General features: G+C 51.9%; 1 protein-coding gene across 6 annotated transcripts in view; it reads right to left on the minus strand.

The window, feature by feature from the left end:
- P4HA2 (prolyl 4-hydroxylase subunit alpha 2) overlaps positions 1-19,943 on the minus strand; it is a 37,910-nt gene extending 17,967 nt beyond the window's left edge. For 2 of the 6 annotated variants that reach the window (XM_006054012.4, XM_006054016.4), the window contains exons 1-6: positions 15,980-16,136; positions 15,340-15,486; positions 6,842-6,941; positions 6,125-6,221; positions 5,671-5,822; positions 2,572-2,709 (exon numbers count right to left, since the gene is read on the minus strand). In XM_006054012.4, the coding sequence (XP_006054074.1) occupies positions 2,572-2,709; positions 5,671-5,822; positions 6,125-6,221; positions 6,842-6,923 (469 nt within the window). In that variant the 5' untranslated portion in view covers positions 6,924-6,941; positions 15,340-15,486; positions 15,980-16,136. The other 4 variants (XM_025293073.3, XM_006054015.4, XM_006054014.4 and 1 more) reach the window with 4 other exon arrangements.
- Between the last annotated feature and the right edge of the window lie 1,578 nt (positions 19,944-21,521).

Consider the following 21,521-nt stretch of genomic DNA (forward strand, 5'->3'; position numbering starts at 1 on the left):
TCCTGTCCCACTCTTTGTAACTCCATCAACTATAGCTGTCAGGCTCCTCTGTCCACGGAATTCTCCAGGCAAGAATATTGGAGTGGGTAGCCATTCCCTTCTGCAGGGGGGTTTTCCAACCCAGGGATTGAACCCAGGTCTCTCACACTGCAGGCAGATTCTTTACTGTCTGAGCCACCAGGGTGGGGCCCTTGGTAAAGGTCAATTCAGCAGGTCCTCTAACCATAGGTCATCTGCTGTTAGTTCACGCTGGAAGTGAACATGAAGAGCATTTCAAGTCAAGAAGGAGATGTGGTGTATAAGCTATGGGGAGATGCAGGGTTTAAGCTGTGACCCTCCTGGAAAGCAAAGGAACTTCCCTACAAAACCATTAACGGCAACCCAGGCATGGCTGACAATGGAGAGTTGCCTCCGAGTGGGCTCTTTCTGCCTGATATCCAAGATGTCCAGAATGAAACCCCTGCTGCCATGGGTTGGCTTCAGGGGCTGCTCACCAGGATGGCTCAAGAACAGACAATGTAGGACAGGATAGGAAAACGGGGGAAATAAACACCAGAAAGAATTAGTGGGAAGACCATAGATGGGAGAAGGGAGGCATCCTTGAGCCCTTGCTCACTCTCCATGAACCTCCACAGATCGCTGGCTCTGTGGGTGCAGGAACTCAACACTGATGGAGGCAGCATTACAGGTGAGTGGGCTGGACAGAGCAGGGCCTGTGTGGGCCTACCTACAGCACCCAACAGCTGTGTGACTACAGGCAAGTTACTTAGCCTCTCTGATTCTTAGTCTGTTACCTCTAAAAAGAGATAATGCCATCAATTTTAGAGGACTTGTGCCAAGAATTCAAAAAGACGATGTCACATGAAAATGTCTCCTATGATTCCTTTGAGTGTAATAAGCAATAACTATTACCATATGTCTCACAGATACCAAGAATGTCAAGAATGACTCCCAAACACTCAGTATCTTTCCCAGAAACCAGTGTGAAAGTCTGCTCTCTGGAGAGTGCTCTCGCGAGAATACCAGTTGAGCTGAATGCTGAAGGGCCATAAAGGTAAACCTGCAGAGTTTGTGGGATGAACAAACAAGCCAAGCAGTGATGAAGCTTAGTACAATGGGCAAGGAGGCCAGGGAGACGGTACCACGCAGGACTGCAAAGACCACATGTTAAGAGGAATTTGGATTTAGCCCTAAAAGTAAAGCACTGTGAACAGGCTTCCCTGGAGAAGGTGCTTAGGGAGACACCAGGTAGGAACAGCACCCTGAGGAACAACTCCCATCCACCCCTCACTGCCCCTCCAGGATACACATGGGGCTGTTACCAAATGTGAAGGGTCAATGCCTGGCTGTGGCTCCCTCTTCCCACCAACCATTCTCATAGCTATAGGGTACATGGACCCTACAGGTGCCCCAAGCCACCTTCTCTCTCTGGCCTCCTGGCCTTGATCCAAAATCTTATTGAGTGAGGATTAAGGAGACATCCCCAATCTTCCTGTTGGCTCCCTGGGCTTCCCGGTGCCAAGGCTCCAGGTTCTGACTAGCCAACAACACAGTTCCTCCCCCTCCCCTACACACCGTGATTCCCTCTGCTGTGCCTCCTACAGGGTCCCCACGGGTGAGGGAGCCTCCAAGATCTACCAGAGTCTAACTGAATCCCTGGGTTTATTGCCCTTTAATAGCCACCAAACCCCTACACGTCTTCTTATAAACATACTGAGGCAGCCAGTTGAATTGAAACAGGGCCTGTAAAACAAATGAGAGAGAGAGGTGCCAAAAGAGAAACAGCTGAGATCAGTGTCCCAGAATTCAAAGGAGGGGAGAATATCAGGAAGAATCAGGCAATTAATATGCTGAACACTAGTGAAGAGCTAAAGAACATTCGGCCTGAAACCCGTCTGCTGGCTTTACCATCCAAGTGGCCCCTGGTGATCTTGCAGGGGCAGGAGGAGGCCAGACTTTGTGTGTTCAGGAGGACACAGGAACCAAGGAAACAGGAAAAGAGTGTAGATGACTATCCAGCTGCCTAACCAGGAGGGAGAAGAGTTCGATCAGCAGCAGAGACTCAAACAGGCCTGGGATCCTGAAGCAGGGGTATGTAAGATGAGCAAGAACAGAGGTTTCCAAGATGAGCTCAGGGGGAAGAGTCCAGAGAGGTGGACACAGAAAAAAAGGGGCAGAGACTGTAACTGAGGGTACACAGGCTATGGGACAACAAGTTCCAAGATCGGTCCTGGGCAAGAGGACCCTGGAAGGTGGGAACTGAAGTGGGTCTGGATACAGACCTGAGTGGTACTCTGGAGACACAGGCCAAGGAGGTCCTGACCAGCAGCCTTGGCCTTCCCTGAGCTGAGAGAGGGGAGGCCTGGGCTAGAGGGAGGTGGGGGGAGAGGGGCTGAGGGGAGGCAGCTGTCATAGACTAGGGGACTGGCACCAACTGGAAACAAAGAGAGAACCATTGCCAGAGGTGACGGTGCCCCGAGGGTAGAGACGAGTCAGCAGTGGCTCCAGCCCTGTCCAGACACCATAGTAGACACACGCGCTGGACAGCCTTTGTCTGGAGTGGTGAGTTACCTGGAAGTTCCCCTTTGGAAATCGTATCTGGGTCCAGTTTGTATGTGTCCTGAAGTCTCATCAAGGCCTTGGCGGCTCCTGTTTCATCTTCATCGGTGGGGAAGAACTGTCGCTGCACTGACAGGTTTGCAATAAAATCTTCCAAAGGAGAGAGTGAGGACAAACGGTTACCTCCATCCACGGACAGAATTTCACCTGGAACTAGACAGGCACCCAGAGGAGGGTCCCTGGCTACTGCACTTCCCTGCCCCTCCTCATGAGGGCCATTTCCCCTTTCTCCAGGAAGCCCTTCCTAGTGGCTCCAGTTCAGGGAGACCTCTCCTTTATTACTCCTCACTGTACCAACTGCCTGTGCTGCTCATCTGAACTGAACAGAACGGCTCCCTCAGACCAATTAACATGTGGGAGTCTGAGAGTCTTGGATCCAAAGCACTCGGACAGACCCGATGGAGACAGAAGGGACAGAGAGGGTAACTGACTGGGACACAGGAAAGGACTAACAGAGGACTTGCTGACCACTCAGCAGAAAACAAATCACACAGTAAACCTCGATCTAGGATTATTAGGCTGGCCAGGTAATCACAGATTCCTGGCCCACATCTCAGATGGAGGAGCCCAAGGGACAGAAGAGAGCCCAGCTGGCCACTCATTACTGACCACTGGTCCTAATCATCCAGAAAGGTAATGACGACAGTCCTGGAGGTGCATGGCACTCTCCCCTCACCAAGATTAGGGATTAGAGGATCATCTGAGCAGACCAAGTACTGAGATGGGCCGCACATGCCCTGCTGTGCGTGATTCCCCTGCCATACCACACCGACCGGCTCTGCTTACTAGGGTAACTCCTGCCACTCCAACTCACATTGAGCTCAGGGCATGAGCTCCCTGACTGTGGTGCTCAAGACCACAGCCCGGAATCTGGGAGAGCCCTAACCACAGAGGCAACCAAGGAAGCTATTCTGTGACTCCAAGATCCGGCTGTAAAGCAAGATATACATCTCCTGCAATCTCAGGACTCCAAGCGGGGGCCAGGCTCTCCCATGCTGATTTAGGGGCTTCAACTGTGCTCTGGAGCTGAGAATTGGAAGGGGAACTCCAAGGCCATTTCTTTTCCAGCCTCTTCTTCCCACAGCACCCACAACCTCAGGCACAAACATCCACTTCTAGCCATGCCTGAGGACCCAGGAGCCAAGATACTGCAACCCTGTCTCCTTCACGGCTGCATGGTCAGGGACACTAAGGGCTTACAATCCAGAGAGGAAAAAAATGCTTTCCAGAAAAAGCCACATTGTTAGTGTTATCTCCCTGCCTTCCCACTCCACATTTCAGGGGCAAGAACTCTGAAAGAAAGAGGTAAAAACAACCTACTGCTCTGTGGGGCTGTCCTATCTCCCTCTGGATAATTATAAGGTTTTCCAAAGGAACCAGATGTTGATGGTGGGGGCTGGGTATAGAGAACAAGACTGGAGAGCAGGAGATCATCTGGGCGGGCTCATTCTCCTGCGGTGCAGGCAGAATGGCCAGTTCTGAGCTACAGGCCCAGGCTGGGAGGCAGGGTCTGGGAAAGACAGCCACGGCTTCTGGAGGCAGTGAGCTCACCGGGCACAGCTCCAGCCTGGCTGAGTCCACCAATCCCTCCCTAGAGGCCACTCTGCTCCCAGCCAAGCCAAGCCCAGCCCAGTCTGGCCACATGGGCTAAAATGCCTCGGCTTGAGAGACAACGAATCTGAAGTTAATCAGCACTTCCAACTCAGGGAGGAGAGGCAGTGAGTCCAGGGGGGCTGGGCCCAAGGCTGGAAGGCCCACCTCCAGGCCTGCCCCACCATCTGCTGCTGAGAGGAAAGTATTAGAACACAGAAAGTACTATCACAGTAAAAGCACTAAGCAGAGTTGAAGTTTTAAAAGAAAAGTTCATACTCTGACCTGCAAATCCCACTTATGGGAATTGATCATAAGAAAATAATCAGAGGTGGGCACAAAGATAGGGGTAACATTGCTGATAACTTGGGAACAATTCCATGTCCACTGACGACCATTTTTACACTACATCAGTGTGACATATTACTGCTGCTGCTGCTGCTAAGTCGCTCAGTCGTGTCCGACTCTGTGCGACCCATAGACAGCAGCCCACCAGGCTCCCCCGCCCCTGGGATTCTCCAGGCAAGAACACTGGAGTGGGTTGCCATTTCCTTCTCCAATGCATGAAAGTGAAAAGTGAAAGTGAAGTCGCTCAGTCGTGTCCGACTCTTAGCGACCCCATGGACTGCAGCCTACCAGGCTCCTCCGTCCATGGGATTTTCCAGGCAAGAGTACTGGAGTGGGTTGACGTATTACTGAGCCAGACATTAAAATCATGTGGCAGAAGAACATTTAAAAAACATACACAGCAGCTGAAAAATTCAGGAAAACAGTGTAAGCTATGTCACAAATCTGCCAATGGATATGTCTTCTTTCTAAAAGATATGAATGGGAATGAATTTAGAGGAGGCCCACAGCCCCACCACTTAGCCCACTTAACCTTTATTAATTCGTTTGGTCCCTCAAACATTCCCTGGTACCGTTCCATCTTATACATGTGGAAAAAAGACTAGAATTTTAATAGTGATTATAATCAGGCAATTGGATTAAAAACTGTAATTTTCTTATATGATTGTTTTTGTTTTCCAACTTATCTAGAAAAATGTATTACTAAAGCATAATTTTTAAAAAGTCACTAACTCCCACCCCAAAAGGGACACCAAAAACACTAGAAAAAGGCAAGAACTGATTTTTTTTTTTTGCCATGCTGTGTGACATGCAGGATCTTAGCTCCATGACCAGATATCAAACCCATGCCCCCCTGCAGCAGAAGCACAGAATCCTAACCACTGGACCACCAGGGAATTTCCAAGAACTGATTATTATTAATATCACAACTGAAAGCAAGGACAGCCAATTGCCAGGTCCCCACAGAGTTAAGAGCCACGGGACTGGCAGCTGCTGTTCACACACTGCACGTGCTCACCAACATTCCGAACCAGGACAGGCGCAGACCCACATGCCGCAGGCCAAGCCCAGGGACACACCAGCTCATGCAACCACCTGCTCACAGTTCCTCACCTGCGGCCGAGTTCTGCAGGACAAGGTCCTCCAGCGCGGGCCAGTCTGTGTTTAGCCGCTTCACCAGTTTATAGGCATTCACAGGGTGGGCCAGGTAGCCCTCAGGGTCAGCAGCCGACTTGCTGGTCAGGGCTTCCATTTTGTCAGCCCAGCTGTGGAACCACAGAAAAAGGTAGACTAAGACACCCATTCACATGGATCTTGACCTATGGTAATTTCCCTGGTGAGATTCAGGGGATCTCTATCTAGAAAGGAAAAAGCAGTGATCCTCAGCCCACATATTTAGCTACTCTAGGGGACTTGCATGAAGTAAACTCCAGGCCAGGCCCATACTGCCCCCTCAAGGGCTTCCCCTTATGGGCACCCTGGCTGGATTTCTGGGGAGGGGAGCGGGGCTCCTGCCACCCCGCCACCCTGGCTCGGGGTGGCTGTGGGGACTTAGGACATCAGACACCTCTTAATCTTGGAGAGTTTGGCTTCCTCCACCAGGATGTACTCCTTCAGGGACTGCACCAGGTCCTTCTCTGCATAAATCAGGTCTGTCATGTGTCCTGCGAGGGAGAGAGAAAAGGGCCAGTAAGAAGTGGATGAGGGACATCCAGCTCCCAACCTTGAGGCAAAACACATCAGCACAGAGGCGAGCTGAGCCAGGAGCATGTCAGCTCTCTTGGGGTCATGGGGACCTAGGGTTAAAGGAGGCCAAGGCACTCATGTGGTCCTGGTCCCCAGCTTTAGGAAGAGAGAGGCAGAGGCTCCAGGCGGATGGTAAGTGCACGGAGGACACCTTAAGGAAGAAACCCCGCATCTCACTCTCCCACTGTCACCCAGCTGGGTCATGCTCCTGGGACAAGGATGTCCTGGGGGCTTCTCTGCTCAGAACCATTCTCTAGTCCAGGAGAAAGTTGGACAGAAACGCCAGGCAGCCCAGGAGCAGCCTGCACTTTCCAGGGTGGAGGCCCCGCTGAGACGGCCACCTACCAGGAAGGACATCCAGGTCATCAGGGGTCAGAGGCGGAAACAGCAGCTCTGCAAGCCTGACTCTCCCCAGATCTGGTCAAAACCAGTGGATGAGGCCACCCCACCCTGAAGGAGAACAGGCCTCAGGCAGTGCCATCCCCTGACACTTGAGCCAAGGATTGCCCAGGCAGACCACAGTCCTGTTGGCACATACCAATAGAAGTGAAGAATTCAGCCTGCACGCAACCCAGGACACCAAACCAGGCCACCAGCCACGTGGACTCCCAGGGTTTCATGGTCACAGAGGGCAGTGTCTGCAAGGCATTCAGTGACAGTCATTAGATCAACAATGGCAAAAAAGCAACTTAGTAGAGGACACATCACATGTGCACATATACATAGACATTCAAACATGCCAAACTCTGACCCAGCACACAGAAGTTAAGGAAGATATTCAGGATCACCAGTGGAAAGACACCAGGGTGAAGAACCAGGGATGTGCACTTAATTCTGTCCCCCGCTCTGGGAGGCTGAGTGCCCATGGGAGAGACTCTGCCCTCTCAACTGACGATAACCACTGTCAACATGCGAAGGCTAAATGGGGAGGAGGGACAGTCACGCCTGGTTCTAAGGGTCTGTCAGTTAAAGATTCTGACCCAGACCTCTTCTGTTTGTCTTTCCTTCCAACACAAGTGCCAGGACAGTGCCTGGTGCTGAGGATCCCGATGTAACACACCACCCACGGGCAGAAAAAGAACAGGGCACAATATGCCCCGGGGGGTCCACACCCAAAACAAGGTATGCAGCAGATGGTCAGCCAGAAAAGAAATCAAACTGCTCCCTGCTGGTCTGCACCTGGCCATCGTGAGAGCAGGCTGGGCAGACACTGCTCTTCCTGTAGCGAGGCTGCTCGGCAGACACTGTCCTCACAGAGAATCACCATTCGCAAATATTTACTATGCCAGGCACTGAGCTAGGCGCTTGGGATACAAAAATGAATCAGCCACACAGGGCCAAAACCTTAGACTGGGCTGGGCTGCTGACATAAGTAAGAGGCTGTCTTCCCATCAGCCTAGAAATAGCCAGACGCAGCTCCGAAGGCAGAAGGCACACCATGGGGCGAGCCCACTGGCAGTGGACCCAAGTACACAAAGTAAACTTCAGACATCATCTCCCAGCTTGGCCACGCGGCCCGGAGCACGCAGGAGGAACATCCACCTGAACGCCAGTTCTGCCAGTCCCTCCTCTTCCTGCTCTACTTCAGCCAAGCCCCACTGGAAATTTACTGAGAGAAAACAAGGAAAATAAAGAACATACAAAGGCCTTCCCTCCAAACTTCAAGCCTTATCTGACAGAATTCTAAGGCTGAGCTGACTAATGCCAGCTCATTAGTTTTTTGCCTGCGATGGCTGATTGGACACACAGTCACACCCATCATTCCTCACTTCACCCTTCCAGGAGAAATTCCAATCCACTGTGGCTCCCGGTTAGGCTCAGAGAAACCCAACCACAACCCTCAACCTGAGACGGGTTCCTGTGTGAGGAAGATGCGGGCTTCTCTGGTGGCTCAGCTTGTAAAGAATCCGCCTGCAATGCAGGAGACCTGGGTTCTATCCCTGGGTTGGGAAGGTCCCCTTGAGAAGGGAAAGGCTATCCCTTCCAGTATTCTGGCCAGGAGAATTCCATGGACTTTATAGTCCATGGGGACGCAAAGAGCCGGACACAACTGAGCAACTTTCACATGAGGAAGGGGAGAGAATAAGCAAGTGCCCCCCTTTACCCCCTGCCAAATATATGCAGAGCTGACATCGTGCCCATCGGTGCCCTAGGTGTTAGGGGCCCAGAGATACACAGGACAAGACTATTCAGCCCAGAACCTGCTGCAGGGTAGGGAGGATGAACTAAGAGGTCCACTATAAAGTTAGGGCAGTAGAGGAAAGCAAGTCCCTGAGAAGAGGTGACAGGGCCCAGGCCAGCCCCAAGGGAGAGCCCAGATCCTCCTTTTTCTAGTCACAGATCTGCTCCCAGACCTCAGCACCCTGCATCCACCCCCAGGATTCTAGAAGGCCTTTCTTCTTGCTTACATAAGACCCTTTCTCAGGGAATGGGGTCTGCTCCTTGTACTTCAAGAGGCTTCATCAGCTTAAGAGAGCACCTTCTGTACACATGTAGGGAAGGAACAGTAAAAACCCAGAGCCAGGAGGCTGCGTCTGAAGACAATTCAGCCAACTGCCTGTCAGGCTGGGGTGATGGGAGAATAGTGCCCAGGCAGGAGGCCAGACTACACACGGCTGGAAGTTGGGGGGCAAGGGTCACCATTTGTCCTCTGTTCCATCACCAGTTGCAGTGGCATGCCTCCTCAGAGATCAGATAACAAACTTAGGGAAGGGAGAAACCTCACTTTTTCTTTCAAATTGGTGATATTGGCCATGGTTCATGCTTTATAGCACTCAGGAAAAAACAGCCAGGTTCCTTCATTACATGAATACCAGCTGTCATTTCTCTGGAATGTGCTATCTGGCTTAGACTGAGACTATCCATGAATCCCAATCTGGAGGCAGAGCCCAAAGAATCACAGATGGGTTTCTGGGTGACCAAGGGCTTACAAAGTCCTCTTCTGATGGAGAAGGGGGCTGACGACCCTGCTGGCCCAGACAGCTAGGCACTCCCACGCAGCCCCCAGACCACTCAACCTAAACTGCCACCCCATCCCATTTCTCCTGAACACTAATTTTTATTAGGTGTACAAAAGGTCATCTAATCAGGGTCAGGTTGGGAGGCGGCAGCCTCCAAGAAGGACTGCAGGTCCCAGTGTGGGAAAAACCAACCAGCTGCATATCCCCCCTCCCATCACATACCTATAGCAGAGCTTGCTGACGACAGAGTAAGTGGGGCCTGTATGCCTGCCAGTGCTGCCAGAAGCTCTCCAGGAACCAACCCTCAGAAATCCACGCTGAATAGGCCTAGAAATGGGCAACACTGAGCCCCCTTTCATGAAAATAAAGTAGCACCAAGCCTGAACAGAAAACCCATACTGAGTTTTATGTAAGCTGCATCCTGAGTTTTGAGCAAATTCTGGTCTGTATCTGGCACCCAACGAAAAGGAAAACCTCACTACAGATTTGTTCGTGCCAGGAAACTGTAACATCAGAAGATGTTACATTTCTTCCATACAATGGATGGTTATGGTTTGTGTAGGAATGGATACTGTATGCTTTTTAACACCAAGAGAGAGCAACGCATCTTGTTAAGTGAGAAAAATAGGCTCCCAAACAATATATACGCTATGCTTTCATTTTTATAAGGAATAAATTTTATATATGGAAATTTACATACCTGCATATATATGTAAGCAGAGAGTCATAAATCTAGTTGTTATCTTGGTTAAATAATTCTATTTTTCTCTTAATGTTTAATTGTATTTCCTAATCTTTCCACAAGAAGTTCTATTGGAAATTTGAAATATACTTTATATAATATCTAAAATGAGAAGAAAATAAAGCAAGCCCTCTCCAATGGAATCCAAAGAGACCGAGCAGCCTGAGTTGGGACCCCCACAGGGAGGTCCTTCAAAGCTTGCCAACACCCCAGTGACAATAATTCGCCCACCAGGCAACCGGCGCTATTTCTAAGCACAGGGCGGTTCCAAGACATACAATCACAGGCCCCAGCAAGCCGGCTCTTTGGAGAGGATGTTCACAACGGGGCCAAACAGCCATGAAAAGATGTTTCCAACTGCAAACCAGCAGCGTCCTTAGCTTCTCCCCTTACCTCATCAGGCAGGAACCTATGCCAAACTCCCAGCTGCAACCCAAATGCAACAGCTTGAGTTTTAACAATGTATTTAACAGCCTAGAGACAGAACATGGGTTTGCCAAGAACAAACAGGTCTCGTTTGGCTCCAAACAAGAGGATGCCTGCCTTCTGCGAAGGGGCAAGATCTGCCTGAACAGGGCTCCCTCCAGTGGCCTCGCCTCCTGGTAGTGAGGCCAACTCTGCACGGCACAGCCAAGAGGACCTGCGTGCTCAACCGAGCAAGAGTTGACAGAGGCTCCAGAGGCCCTACCACTTATGCACATGGACGGCCACTGAGGCCCATAAGCTGCTCTCCCTGGCACCCCAGGGGAGGGATGAGAGGTGCCCAACTCTCCTCACCTGATGTCATGCCTCAACTATCACCCTGATCTGAGTCACCCCTAAGTCCTTCTTACAGCCATACTGGCCCCTGCCTGCAGTGGTCTCCCATCTTTATGGCCTCCCTTCCACCTCTGCTCTACAAAGTAGCCAGCACAGCTTAATGTATCCCCTCGTTTGGTCTCTCTCTCCCTAAGAACCCTCCAAAGGCTCTCCACTATTCTCAGAATAAAGTCCAAATTCCTTAGCACTTTTTGACTCTGCATGACCTGGCCCTACTGCCCTCTCCAGCCCCATCTCATGACTCCAGATTTCATAACTTCAACAACCACATCACATGAAAAACAGTCTCCTTCACTGAGAACCTAAATAAGCCTAGATGTTCCCACATATCTCTCCTTATGCAGCTGTCCCTGAGGATCCACAAGGGATTGGTTCCGGGAGACCCCACAGACACCAGCATCCACGGATGTTCAAGTCCCTTATACACTAGGCATTGTACAGTCAGCATCGATGGGTGTCACGTCTGCAGATAGGGAGGGATGACCGTTGTTTCTCTATCCAGCACCTGGACATGCTGACTTGTACTACCCACGTGGGTACCCTCAAAACCACAAGGCTCCTGCTTCAGTAACTAGACAAAGAAGCAGACAAGGCTGTACAAATCAACATGCAAAAGCCAGCTGGGTTTTCGATCAGAGTCTTGGCAAAGACTCGGCAGTCTAGGCAAGACTAACTTATAAGGAACTACGGGAAAGAAGAAGACCTCCACACTGCTATACTGGATGCATCTACAGGACCACCTTGTACTCTCTTGGCCTCACCTGCCTCCTGGGCCACTTGCTCTACCTCAGACCCAGTGAAGGACACTGTGCAGGCTCCAAATCTCAGACACTTCCTGCAACTTCTAAACTCCAGTGAAGTGCCTTGCTGGCCTCTCTGGGGACTGCTAGAGGGCCTGGGAGTGCAAATGAGGACTGAGCAGGGTTGCAGGGGGTGGGCGGAAATAATTCCTCCTTGGGCAACTGTGACCAATGAAAAACAGAAACAAGAGGACATCAGCAGATAAAGCCCCTCTCCAGGCCTCCACTGAGAAGCAGCATAGCTCACCCAGAGATGCCCTACACAGCTGAACAACTAGAGCACCTCTGTGCAGACTGGCCAGCTTGCTACACCACCACCTTGGATATGCTCCCCTTCCTTCTCAGCTGCACTTTTCTTTTCCTTTACACTTGCTACTCTGCAACTGTACTTTCTAACAAAGCATCAAGCACTTAAGATCTGTTTTCTGGAAACTAGGCTAAGCTAACCACTATTCATGTTTCCAAAAATCTTTCACTTCTACCATCTAATCCTCACCAACACCTTGTAAACTAGACAGATTTTCATCCCCATTTCAGATAGAGATATGTAAAATACATAACTGAAGCTGCTCAACTCACATGCTACAGCAAATCAATGGCAGAGCTCAGACTCAAAGCCAAAACATATATTCCACTACTTATTGCTGCCTTCAATCCTACTCAGTAACATCTGTTACCATATAGCATCCTAAGGACTTCCCAAAAGGAGGAGCCACACTTTGGCCTAGCAGAACAGGCTTGCCCAAGTCAAAGACTTTATTGTGATTCACAAAGCAGCCTTATGATACCCATGGCTGGATCCCAGCAGAAGGCAGACAGCAACATGGGCTCAGAAAGACAAAAAGCATGGTGCCTCCAGTTCAAGTGAGCAGTCACTCCTGCCCAGACATCACAGCACTCACAGGTGACCAAGAGGCCCAGCTCAGGACAAGACAACACAGTCGAGCAGGCAGGCACACCAACCCTGGAGCCAGATAGTGCCAGAGTTAAAGCTCAGCTCCACAATCACTTCCGGGTTTCAGAACCTTAGACAAGTTACAGTCGAAGGAGTTACAGTTCCAAGTTACAGTCTTGGAGCCTCAGTTTTCCCATCTATTTAACAGTGATAACATCTCATAGGGCTGTTCTGAAGACTGAATGTGATGACATGTCAGCAGGCAGCCTAGCACCAGGCACAACTTCCACCAGTCATCAGCACCAAGGATACTAGAGGGATGGCAACAGACCTGAAGCAGCTGACCCCTGGAGGGAAAGCAGGTCCAGTCTATGAGACAGTGAAGATGAGAACGAAACAGAAATCGGAGAACCTGCACGTCCCGAGAGTGTCAAAAGAGATTCAGGAGAGGGTGGAGTCAGGCCTAAAGCAGCACACCAACCATCGGGAAGTTAACTTTGAAAACTGGCCAATCGCTGGCTCTCTCACCAAGGAAGGAAAGTTCTCTGGGAAAAAACAGGTGACCGGATCTATACTCTGGAATCTCACCTATTTCTATGTCTCTGGCCTGCACACTCTGAGTTCCTACAAATACCAGGTCTCAGGATCTTGGCCACACCCTGGGCCCTCAAGAGTGCCAGGTACAGAGCAGGGTATATTCTAGCAAACACTTCCTGAAACGTCCAGAGCAGATGTTGGTCTGTGATCAGAGTCACATCCAGTGAGCTGGAGAATTCACTGCTGCTGCTGCTGCTAAGTCGCTTCAGTCGTGTCCGACTCTGTGCGACCTCATAGACGGCAGCCCACCAGGCTCCCCCATCCCTGGGATTCTCCAGGCAAGAATACTGGAGTGGGTTGCCATTTCCTTCTCCAATGCATGAAAGTGAAAAGTGAAAGTGAAGAATTCACTACCCAAACATTTATAACCCTCTGCCCTGCAATGACACCACTCACATAGTTTCTCCTAGATCTCCAAGAAGTCTAATCCAGACTTTTCAGCCCCCTCTGCTCCTTCTGAGAATAAAAACGATATCCCTCATTCCACATCCGCAGCTCAAACCCAGCGACCACAGGGGCCACCAGCCCTCTCTGCTCAAGAACAGACTCATGTCCACCCTGGTGCACTTCAAAAGTCCAAAAAAATTGCTAGATTTTTTGAAGTTTAATTCTCACTCCAGCACCCTGTCTGGGCTTGCACGTGCCTGCATCACAGCATTTCCTGCCAACCTCCATCTGCATAAAATTAAACTTTAGACAGATCCCAGGAGCCAGGGACACACCCAACAGCCCAACGCACACCATGGCCAGCGTGGCCACACACTGGCCAAGGTCTTAACATCCAGTCTCAGGCCCTCCCAAGGATGTGGGAGGGCAGAGTCAAAAAGGGAGATTCTCTCAGGAAATGAGCAGACCCCAGATTTGCTACCCTACTCATTCCTCAGGGCTGTACCCATGCAGTCGCTCCTCATGAATGCTCACACTCTGAGCTCCTCCCTGGCATGTGACCAGCTGCCAGCATGAAGCAGCAATTTCAGAGAGATTATGAGTTACCCATGGGCAAGAATTATACCACCATCATCGTCTCCTCTCCCTCCTCCCTCATTCCAGCCCCAGGCACACTTTAAGCAAAAGCCCAGTACACAGGAGATACTCCAGGAATGAACAGAGATCGGCCAGACTAAAGCAGTGACAAAGTAGGCACTCTCCGGGGTACACCATTTCAGAGCACTAGCCAGGATAGAAGGGCCTATCACAAGCCACAGACAATGCTCAGTTGCCACCATGTCTGCCTGCAGATCTCTCAGAGAACTAGGGTGGCCCAGTATGACAGCATCTCTGGGATGAGGCCCCCAGCCAACTCACCCCATCTTTGCTACGTGGCTTCCTTGGCTGGGCCACACAGTGGACAGAGTTGGCCGTCTACAAATGAGGCTCAAGAATAAAATGATACAAAGCCCAAATATCCTATGAGTAGGGAGAAGTGAACAGAGAGGCTGGACCTGGAAGCCCAGAACAAAGTGAGAAACTGCACCCTGGAAGCTTCAGAGACTCTCTGAGCACAAGCCAAAGGAAACCACGGTTCACTTAACAGAGAATTAAATCATGGAATCTGCTATCCCAGATATGACATGGGCAGCAGCTTTCAAAACTGTTCTCTAAATTCTTAGGGGGACAGTGGATCTCTGCAGAATCAGGAACATCTGAGAATGCCCTAAGCTGCAAAAGCAATGTTCCCCAACTCTTGATCTCAGGGCCAGGATCTCCTCCAAAAGGGCTGAGGTTGTTGAGCTTCAGATGGTTTACATCAGGCAGCACAAGCCTCAGTTATCACTCTACAGCAGAAGACACCAGCCTCAGCCTTGGGAGGGACTTTGATATTCTTCTCCATCTGAAAGGTGTCAATTAGAAAACAGAGACCAGGGGCCTCTGCCCTGGAAAAGGAAACTCCGCATCCACATTCATGCTGCAAGGGTTCACTGAGCACCCTCCACATACAGGACACAATACCAGGCACTGTCTTCTCATTTAAGCTCTCTGGACAGGGTCTGTAGGCAGCTATCGACTAAAGCGTCCCTCCCCCCATTTCCTTGCTTCCTATAGAGTGCCCAGGTCAGCTTCCATTCACACAGGCTATTCCTCTGTCTGGGTTACCCTTTACTCAACCTTCATCTGACCACTCCAGATCATGGGTCACCTCCTCCAGGAAGTCCTCTGGCCTGAAGCATCCTGTCCTCTACCAAGTACCCACAGTCCAGTGCTCCCTCTGAGCACAGCACTCACCACACTGACCGGGGCCTGGCCTTTCCTGGTCTCCAGTCCGCGTGCCCCACTAGGCCAGCAACTCCTTGCAGTTTCTGATTAACACCGAAGGGTTCGTTTCTTGAATTAGTTAACTAGTTACAAGTCTCCGGGGCTGCTGAGGCAAAACTGGAGAGAAGAAAAAAAAAAAAAAACTTTATCATCCAATAGCCTGTCTTAATGGGAACCAAACAGGGCCAAGGCTACAGACTCCCAAGTATCTGGATGGAGGAAGGTGGACCTAACACCAAGCGGCCCCTAGAGGCCTGCCCGGAGCCCCTGCCTCCTCCAAGCTCCGGGTGCCCTGGGGCCGGGCCGCCCCTTCCCGGGAGCCTGACCCTCGGGGCGGCCACTCTCCCCACCCGGTCCGACCGCCCCGAAGGGACCGGCAGGAAAGGCGCCGCTGACCTCACCGCCCTTATCTCGGGGAGGGGACTCGGCGGCGGGACAGGAACCCATGCGGGTGCAGAAACAGGGCGGAGGGCGCGGGGCTGCGGCCCGGACGGCGCGACCCCCGGACCCCAGCTGCCGGCCCCGCGCGGGCAGAAGGTTCGGCCCAGTGACCCCGGCCGGTACCCGAGCCCCGCGGAGGACCAGGCTGCCAGGCAGGCGGGACGCTCACCGGGACACGCGCCGCTCCCGGCGTTTCCAGAACCTCCCGCGGCGGCGCCGGGCCCGCTCGGCACCTCCTCCTGGGCGGCTCCGCCTCCCGCCGCTGCCCGGCTCCGCCCGCTTGAGCCGCCGCCACGTCCCTACCTCCCTCTCCCCCCGGGTTCCCTACCTCCCGCCCACCCCCAACCCCGCTCCCACCAGCAGCCCCCGCGCGTCCCAGGCCCCCGGTTCCGCGCCCCGACAGCCTCAGCCAGGGGGCGCCACCGCCGGCGACCCCCGGGAAGGCCCGGGCCGCCCGGCCGCGCGGGAGCGGGGAGCCGGGAGCGGGCCCGGGACGCGGCGGGGGCCGGCCGCCGGCGCCCTTCATGCGGCCGGCCGCTCGCCGCACGTACGCGGCGCCCGCCTCCCCTCGGCGCTCCCTTGTGGGACTCTGCCCGCCCTCCTCCCCCGCCCCCTGGGCGGCTAGAGAGGCGCGCACGACCGGAGATTAGTGCGGTGGGGGGAGCATCCCTGGATGCTGGCCGACTCCCCCTGGCCCCAGCTCAGGCCCGTTTCCTCGGTGGTCCTGCTGGATATACCGCTCCTACCCTCGCCTCCCCATCATCATCACCATCAGGTGACGGGGGCTGGGGTCACCCGGCCCTGGAGCTGGATTATCAGGGGTTATCAGGGAAGGGGACAGTGGAAAAGGACCTGAAAAAGATCTGGGATCCACCCCCAGGACCAGGTTCCCAAAGGGATTCAGGCTGTCCCCAGCTCCTGGATCCGGCACTCCTGGTGATGAAATGTGTGGCTGAATAGGTTGATGAGAAGGGAGACCATCGAAGACTGGTCAAAGCGGGGGGTGGGCAGGGGGGCACATTGGAGTCAACCTTTGTTTTTCCCGAGCCCTTATATACAATACGGGCCAAAAATAGTGGACGCCACTTTCAGCCAATCCAGTCTGGGAGGGAGTGAAGGCAGGGATGCTGCAAATCTCGGGCTGAGCTATCGGAGGCCCTGGCCACAGAGCAGGTTCCCACGCCTGTTCTGTGAACCTTTCTGCTCATGAATGAGGGGAAACACTGTCTGAGAATCTCATCAGGGAGCTAGCCCGGAATGGGAGGTGCCCAGCCTCCGCCCAGACCAGTGTGGGGATATTCCCTGTGGCACACCATCCAGGCTGGCAGCCCAGACCTGGGGAAGGCCTGAGCACACACAGAAATACACACAACACATAAAACACGGAGTGAACCACTGTTCTGGCCTTCCTCAGCCACCAGCTGATCTCCCCAGAGTTCAACTAAAACCAAACAGAGAGACTTTCCTGCCTCTACTATACCCTGTTATACCACGGGGAGCCTCCCTCTGTTTGCCCAGATCCTCCCATCCTCTCCCCCTTCTCAGGAGCTTGCTGGATGGATCATCCCTTCTCTATCTTGAATGTTCAACCTCCTCCTCTCAAATGGCTCCACCCCTTGACCTATAAATATTGACAGGCCTTAGGACCTCCTTAGTGGTCCAGTGGCTAAGACTCCGTGCTCCCAAAGCAGGGGGCCCAGGTTCAATCTCTGGTCAGGGAACTAGATCCTGTGTGCTACAACTAAGACCCAGTGTAGCCAAATAAATAAATAAATATTAAAAAAAAAAAATTTAAGACCTCTACTGTGGAAACCGGAGAAGGCAATGGCACCCCATTCCAGTACTGTTGCCTGGAAAATCCCATGGACAGAGGACCTGGTAGGCTGCAGTCCATGGGGTCACTAAGAGTCGGGCACCACTGAGCGACTTCACTTTCACTTTTCACTTTCATGCATTGGAGAAGGAAATGGCAACCCACTCCTGTGTTCTTGCCTGGAGAATCCCAGGGCCAGAGGAACCTGATGGGCTGCCATCTATGGGGTCGCACAGAGTCGGACACGACTGAAGAGACTTAGCAGCAACTGTGGAAACAGTAAAGGGCTTCCCTTGTGGCTCAGCTGGTAAAGAATCTGCCTGCAATGTGGGAGACCAGGGTTCGATACTTGGGTTGGGAAGATCCCCTGGAGAAGGAAAGGCTACCCACTCCAGTCTTCTTGCCTAGAGAATTCCATGAACTGTATAGTCCCTGGGGTCGCAAAGAGTTGGACACAACTGAGCGACTTTCACTTGCACTATGGAAACAAAACCACATTAGACGTCACCAGCTACTGCAGTATCTCTCTCCTTCTCGACCACAGCAAAATTCTCTGAAAGAGCAATCTGTCCTCACTTTTCTCCCAAACCTCAGAACCCTGCAGTGGGCCTTCTGTCCTCCTCGCAGGACCAAACAAACTCTCCGTAACCTCCAAGTCTAAATTCAACAGCCCACTCTCTGGTCCTCGTGGGACAAAGCTCCCAGCACCACCTGACACCCCAGCAGCCTTTGGTCACTGCCTCCCGGAAACACTCTCGTCCCACACCGTCCTCTCTGGCCAAGTCTGCCCATTTTTGCCCCCACCTCATCCCCCTCCCTCCCTATTAATCTAGGGGTTCCCTAGAGTTCAGGCCTAGGCACTCTACTTCCCTATTCTCTTACTAGAACTTCTTCCTACACACAGATGAAGCACATTTGTCTCTCTACCCTTGCCCCTGACTCCTGAACTCCAGACTGGCTGCACAGTCTACATCTCTGCTGAGTGTCCACAGGTTCCTCAGTCAAAGCATGCCCAACGTGGAGTTCATGCTCTCTCCCCTTCTCTTGCTCCATGCCTCTGGTACTCCCTGCCTCACTGGGGAACCCACCCCCACCCCCACCCCTAGTTAACTCACTGGAAATCTGGGAATCACCCTCAGCACTTCCCTCTTCCCTAGCCCAGGCTGTGTCCTTCCATATCCCACATCTGTTCAATTCTACCACCTAAATCTCTTTCTAATCCACTCATTTTTCTCCATCCTCTTTCCTTTTTTTAATATACGACCATGGGATGCCATCCTTTAATAACTTGGCACAGGCGTCTAAATATCAAAGAGATGTGTATTAAAAAAAAAAAAAGCAAAACGTGAGAGTTGCGAATTAGGTTTTATCTGGGGCAAAATGAGTCCTGCAGCCCAGGTCTCCATCCTCTCGCCCTTGAATGACTGCAGCAGTTTCCCAGCTGACCGCCCCCTCCATCACTTCCTCCCATCTCTCTTCCATACAGTGACCTCCTCAGAATGCAGCTCTGAACCCATCACTTTCAGCTTAGTAAACTGCATTGTTCTCAGGAAAAAAGTCCTCAAAGTGACCCACAAGGCCGCGAATGGTTTGGCCTCTGCTCACTTCTCCACCCGCACTGACCTTCCCCTCCAGGCCCTCTAACTGGCCATTTCCCCTCCCCATTCCACTCCCAGGCCTTTGCACATTCTTTTCTTTCTCTCTAGCAAAATGTCCCTCCTCCCCAATTAAATCCTTCAGATCCTCCCAGAAGGAATTTCCTCGCTTCCCTGACCAGGTCAAAACCTCCTATAACAGCCTTTCATGCCCTACATGCTTTGTAACACTTGCAGCAGTTTCTATAGTTGAATGATTGTTTAGTTTAATGTCTGTTCCCCCTGCCCTGCCCACCACTACACACACACACACACACACACACACACACACACACACACGCTGGCCTGGGGTCTCCAGGACTACATAAACAATGTGTGTTTTTGTCAATCATCACATCTTCAGCAGATAACACAAAACTGGGAGTTAATAAATATTTCATGACTACATGAAGGGATGGGTGTCTCTTTAAAGCCTTGTTCCATAAAACTGTAGCCAAAAGGCTGACCGAGGCCCCAACAGAGCCTCAGCGTCCTGGGCCCCACTCGTTCCTAAGTGTCTGCTTCTACTCCTCCTCTGTCTCGTAGAAGGGTACTTACTGTTGGACTTTGGACTCACCTGGGTAATCAGGATGATCTGACTGTCATGTCTGCATCCTTCACCACTTTGCCTTCCTAGGGATGGGGCCTGCTTCTGGCCTGTTTATCACTGTGTCTCCAGGTCCAGCACAGAGCCTAGAACCCAGAACCTAGACAGAGAGTGGGAAAGAAAAATACAGGAGTGAATAAATGGACATGTCCCACTAATGTGGCCTCCACAGGCTTCACTAAGTACACCCATTTTGGGTCACAATAAATCAAGAATCACTTTGAGCAGCCATGTCACACCCCCTTCCTCCCAAATCTGCTGTGTAAATAAAGCCACATCTCCCTTCTGGTAATGGCTCTATCCTATTCATTTGTGCATTCACTCCACAAACATTTGATGGGCACCAGCTGAGGCCCTGGCTAAGGGTTCAGGGACCATGAACATCAAAGGGGCTCTGTCTAGTGGGGAAAACTGGTGGGTGAACAGACGCCCACCTAGTCCCAGTCTTAGAGACCCTTCTTGGGCTCAAGATCAGGTGACTGCCAACTTTGACCCCAGCCTGGTTTCATTTGGGGCATCACCAAATGAAACCCTTCCCCCACGCTGTCCCTAAGTGGTAACCCTGGCCAATGGCTCCTCAAAGCAGGCTAGACATGTCTACCCACCACCCCCACCCCAGAGAAGGACCTGGCATCTCTCCAGAAAGAGATGACAAAAATATCTGTGCTAGACAGATAGGTAACTGGATGAATGGGAGGGCAAGTGTGATGCAGGCTTTTGCTCTAAACCCAGGGGGTCCCCATCCCCTGAGCCAAGGACCCATACCGGTCCACACAGCAGAAGGGCGAGTAGTGAAGCTTCATCTGTATTTACAGCCACTCCCCATCGCTCACGTTACCGCCTGACCTCTGTGTCCTGTTAGATTCTCATAGAAGCACGAACCCTACCAAGAACTGTGCATGTGAGGGATCTAGGTTGTGCGCTCCTTAGAAGAATCTAATGCCTTATGATTCTGCATTGTGGTTAGTTGTATAATTATTTCATTATATATCATAATGTAATAATAATAGAAATAAAGTGCACAATAAATATAATGTGCTTGAATCATCCCAAAAACATTGCCCTCCCTCATCCATGGAAAAGTTGTCTTCCACAAAACTGGTCCCTGGTGCCAAAAATGCTGAGGACCCCTGCTCTAAAAGGCAGGGGTCTGAAGAGGCATCCTGAGCCTGCCCTGCTCCTGCCTTTCCCCACTCACCTGTGATCCCTGACCTGGGAAGCAGGAGGTCTCCCAGACTGGAAACTACCACAATAGCCGGAAACCTAGCCAGGGTTTATGAGCGCCTGGTCCCTCCATGGAATTCCCCAGAGCAGGGTTCCTGAGATCAGTGCCGCAGAGGGTATTGTGCATGTTGACACACATCTGCACCCTTCAACACAGTCAGCACGCACCTGGACTTTGGGTCCAACCCTCCTCTCCAGGTTCCTCCCTTTAGGAACCAAGAAAAGACTGGATATAGCTTGACTCAAGGCCAGGGAGAGAGGGCAAAAAGTGCGGCTTGAGTGGGGCCACCTAGTGGTGGCCTTGCGTGCATGCCAAGTGGCTTCAGTCGTGTCTGACTCTGTGACCCTATGGATTGTATAGCCCACCAGGCTCCTCTGTCCATGGGATTCTCCAGGCAAGAATACTGGAGTGGGTTGCCATGCCCTCCTTCAG

Source organism: Bubalus bubalis, chromosome 9 (assembly GCF_019923935.1).
Source record: "Bubalus bubalis isolate 160015118507 breed Murrah chromosome 9, NDDB_SH_1, whole genome shotgun sequence".
Classification (NCBI taxonomy): Eukaryota; Metazoa; Chordata; class Mammalia; order Artiodactyla; family Bovidae; genus Bubalus; species Bubalus bubalis.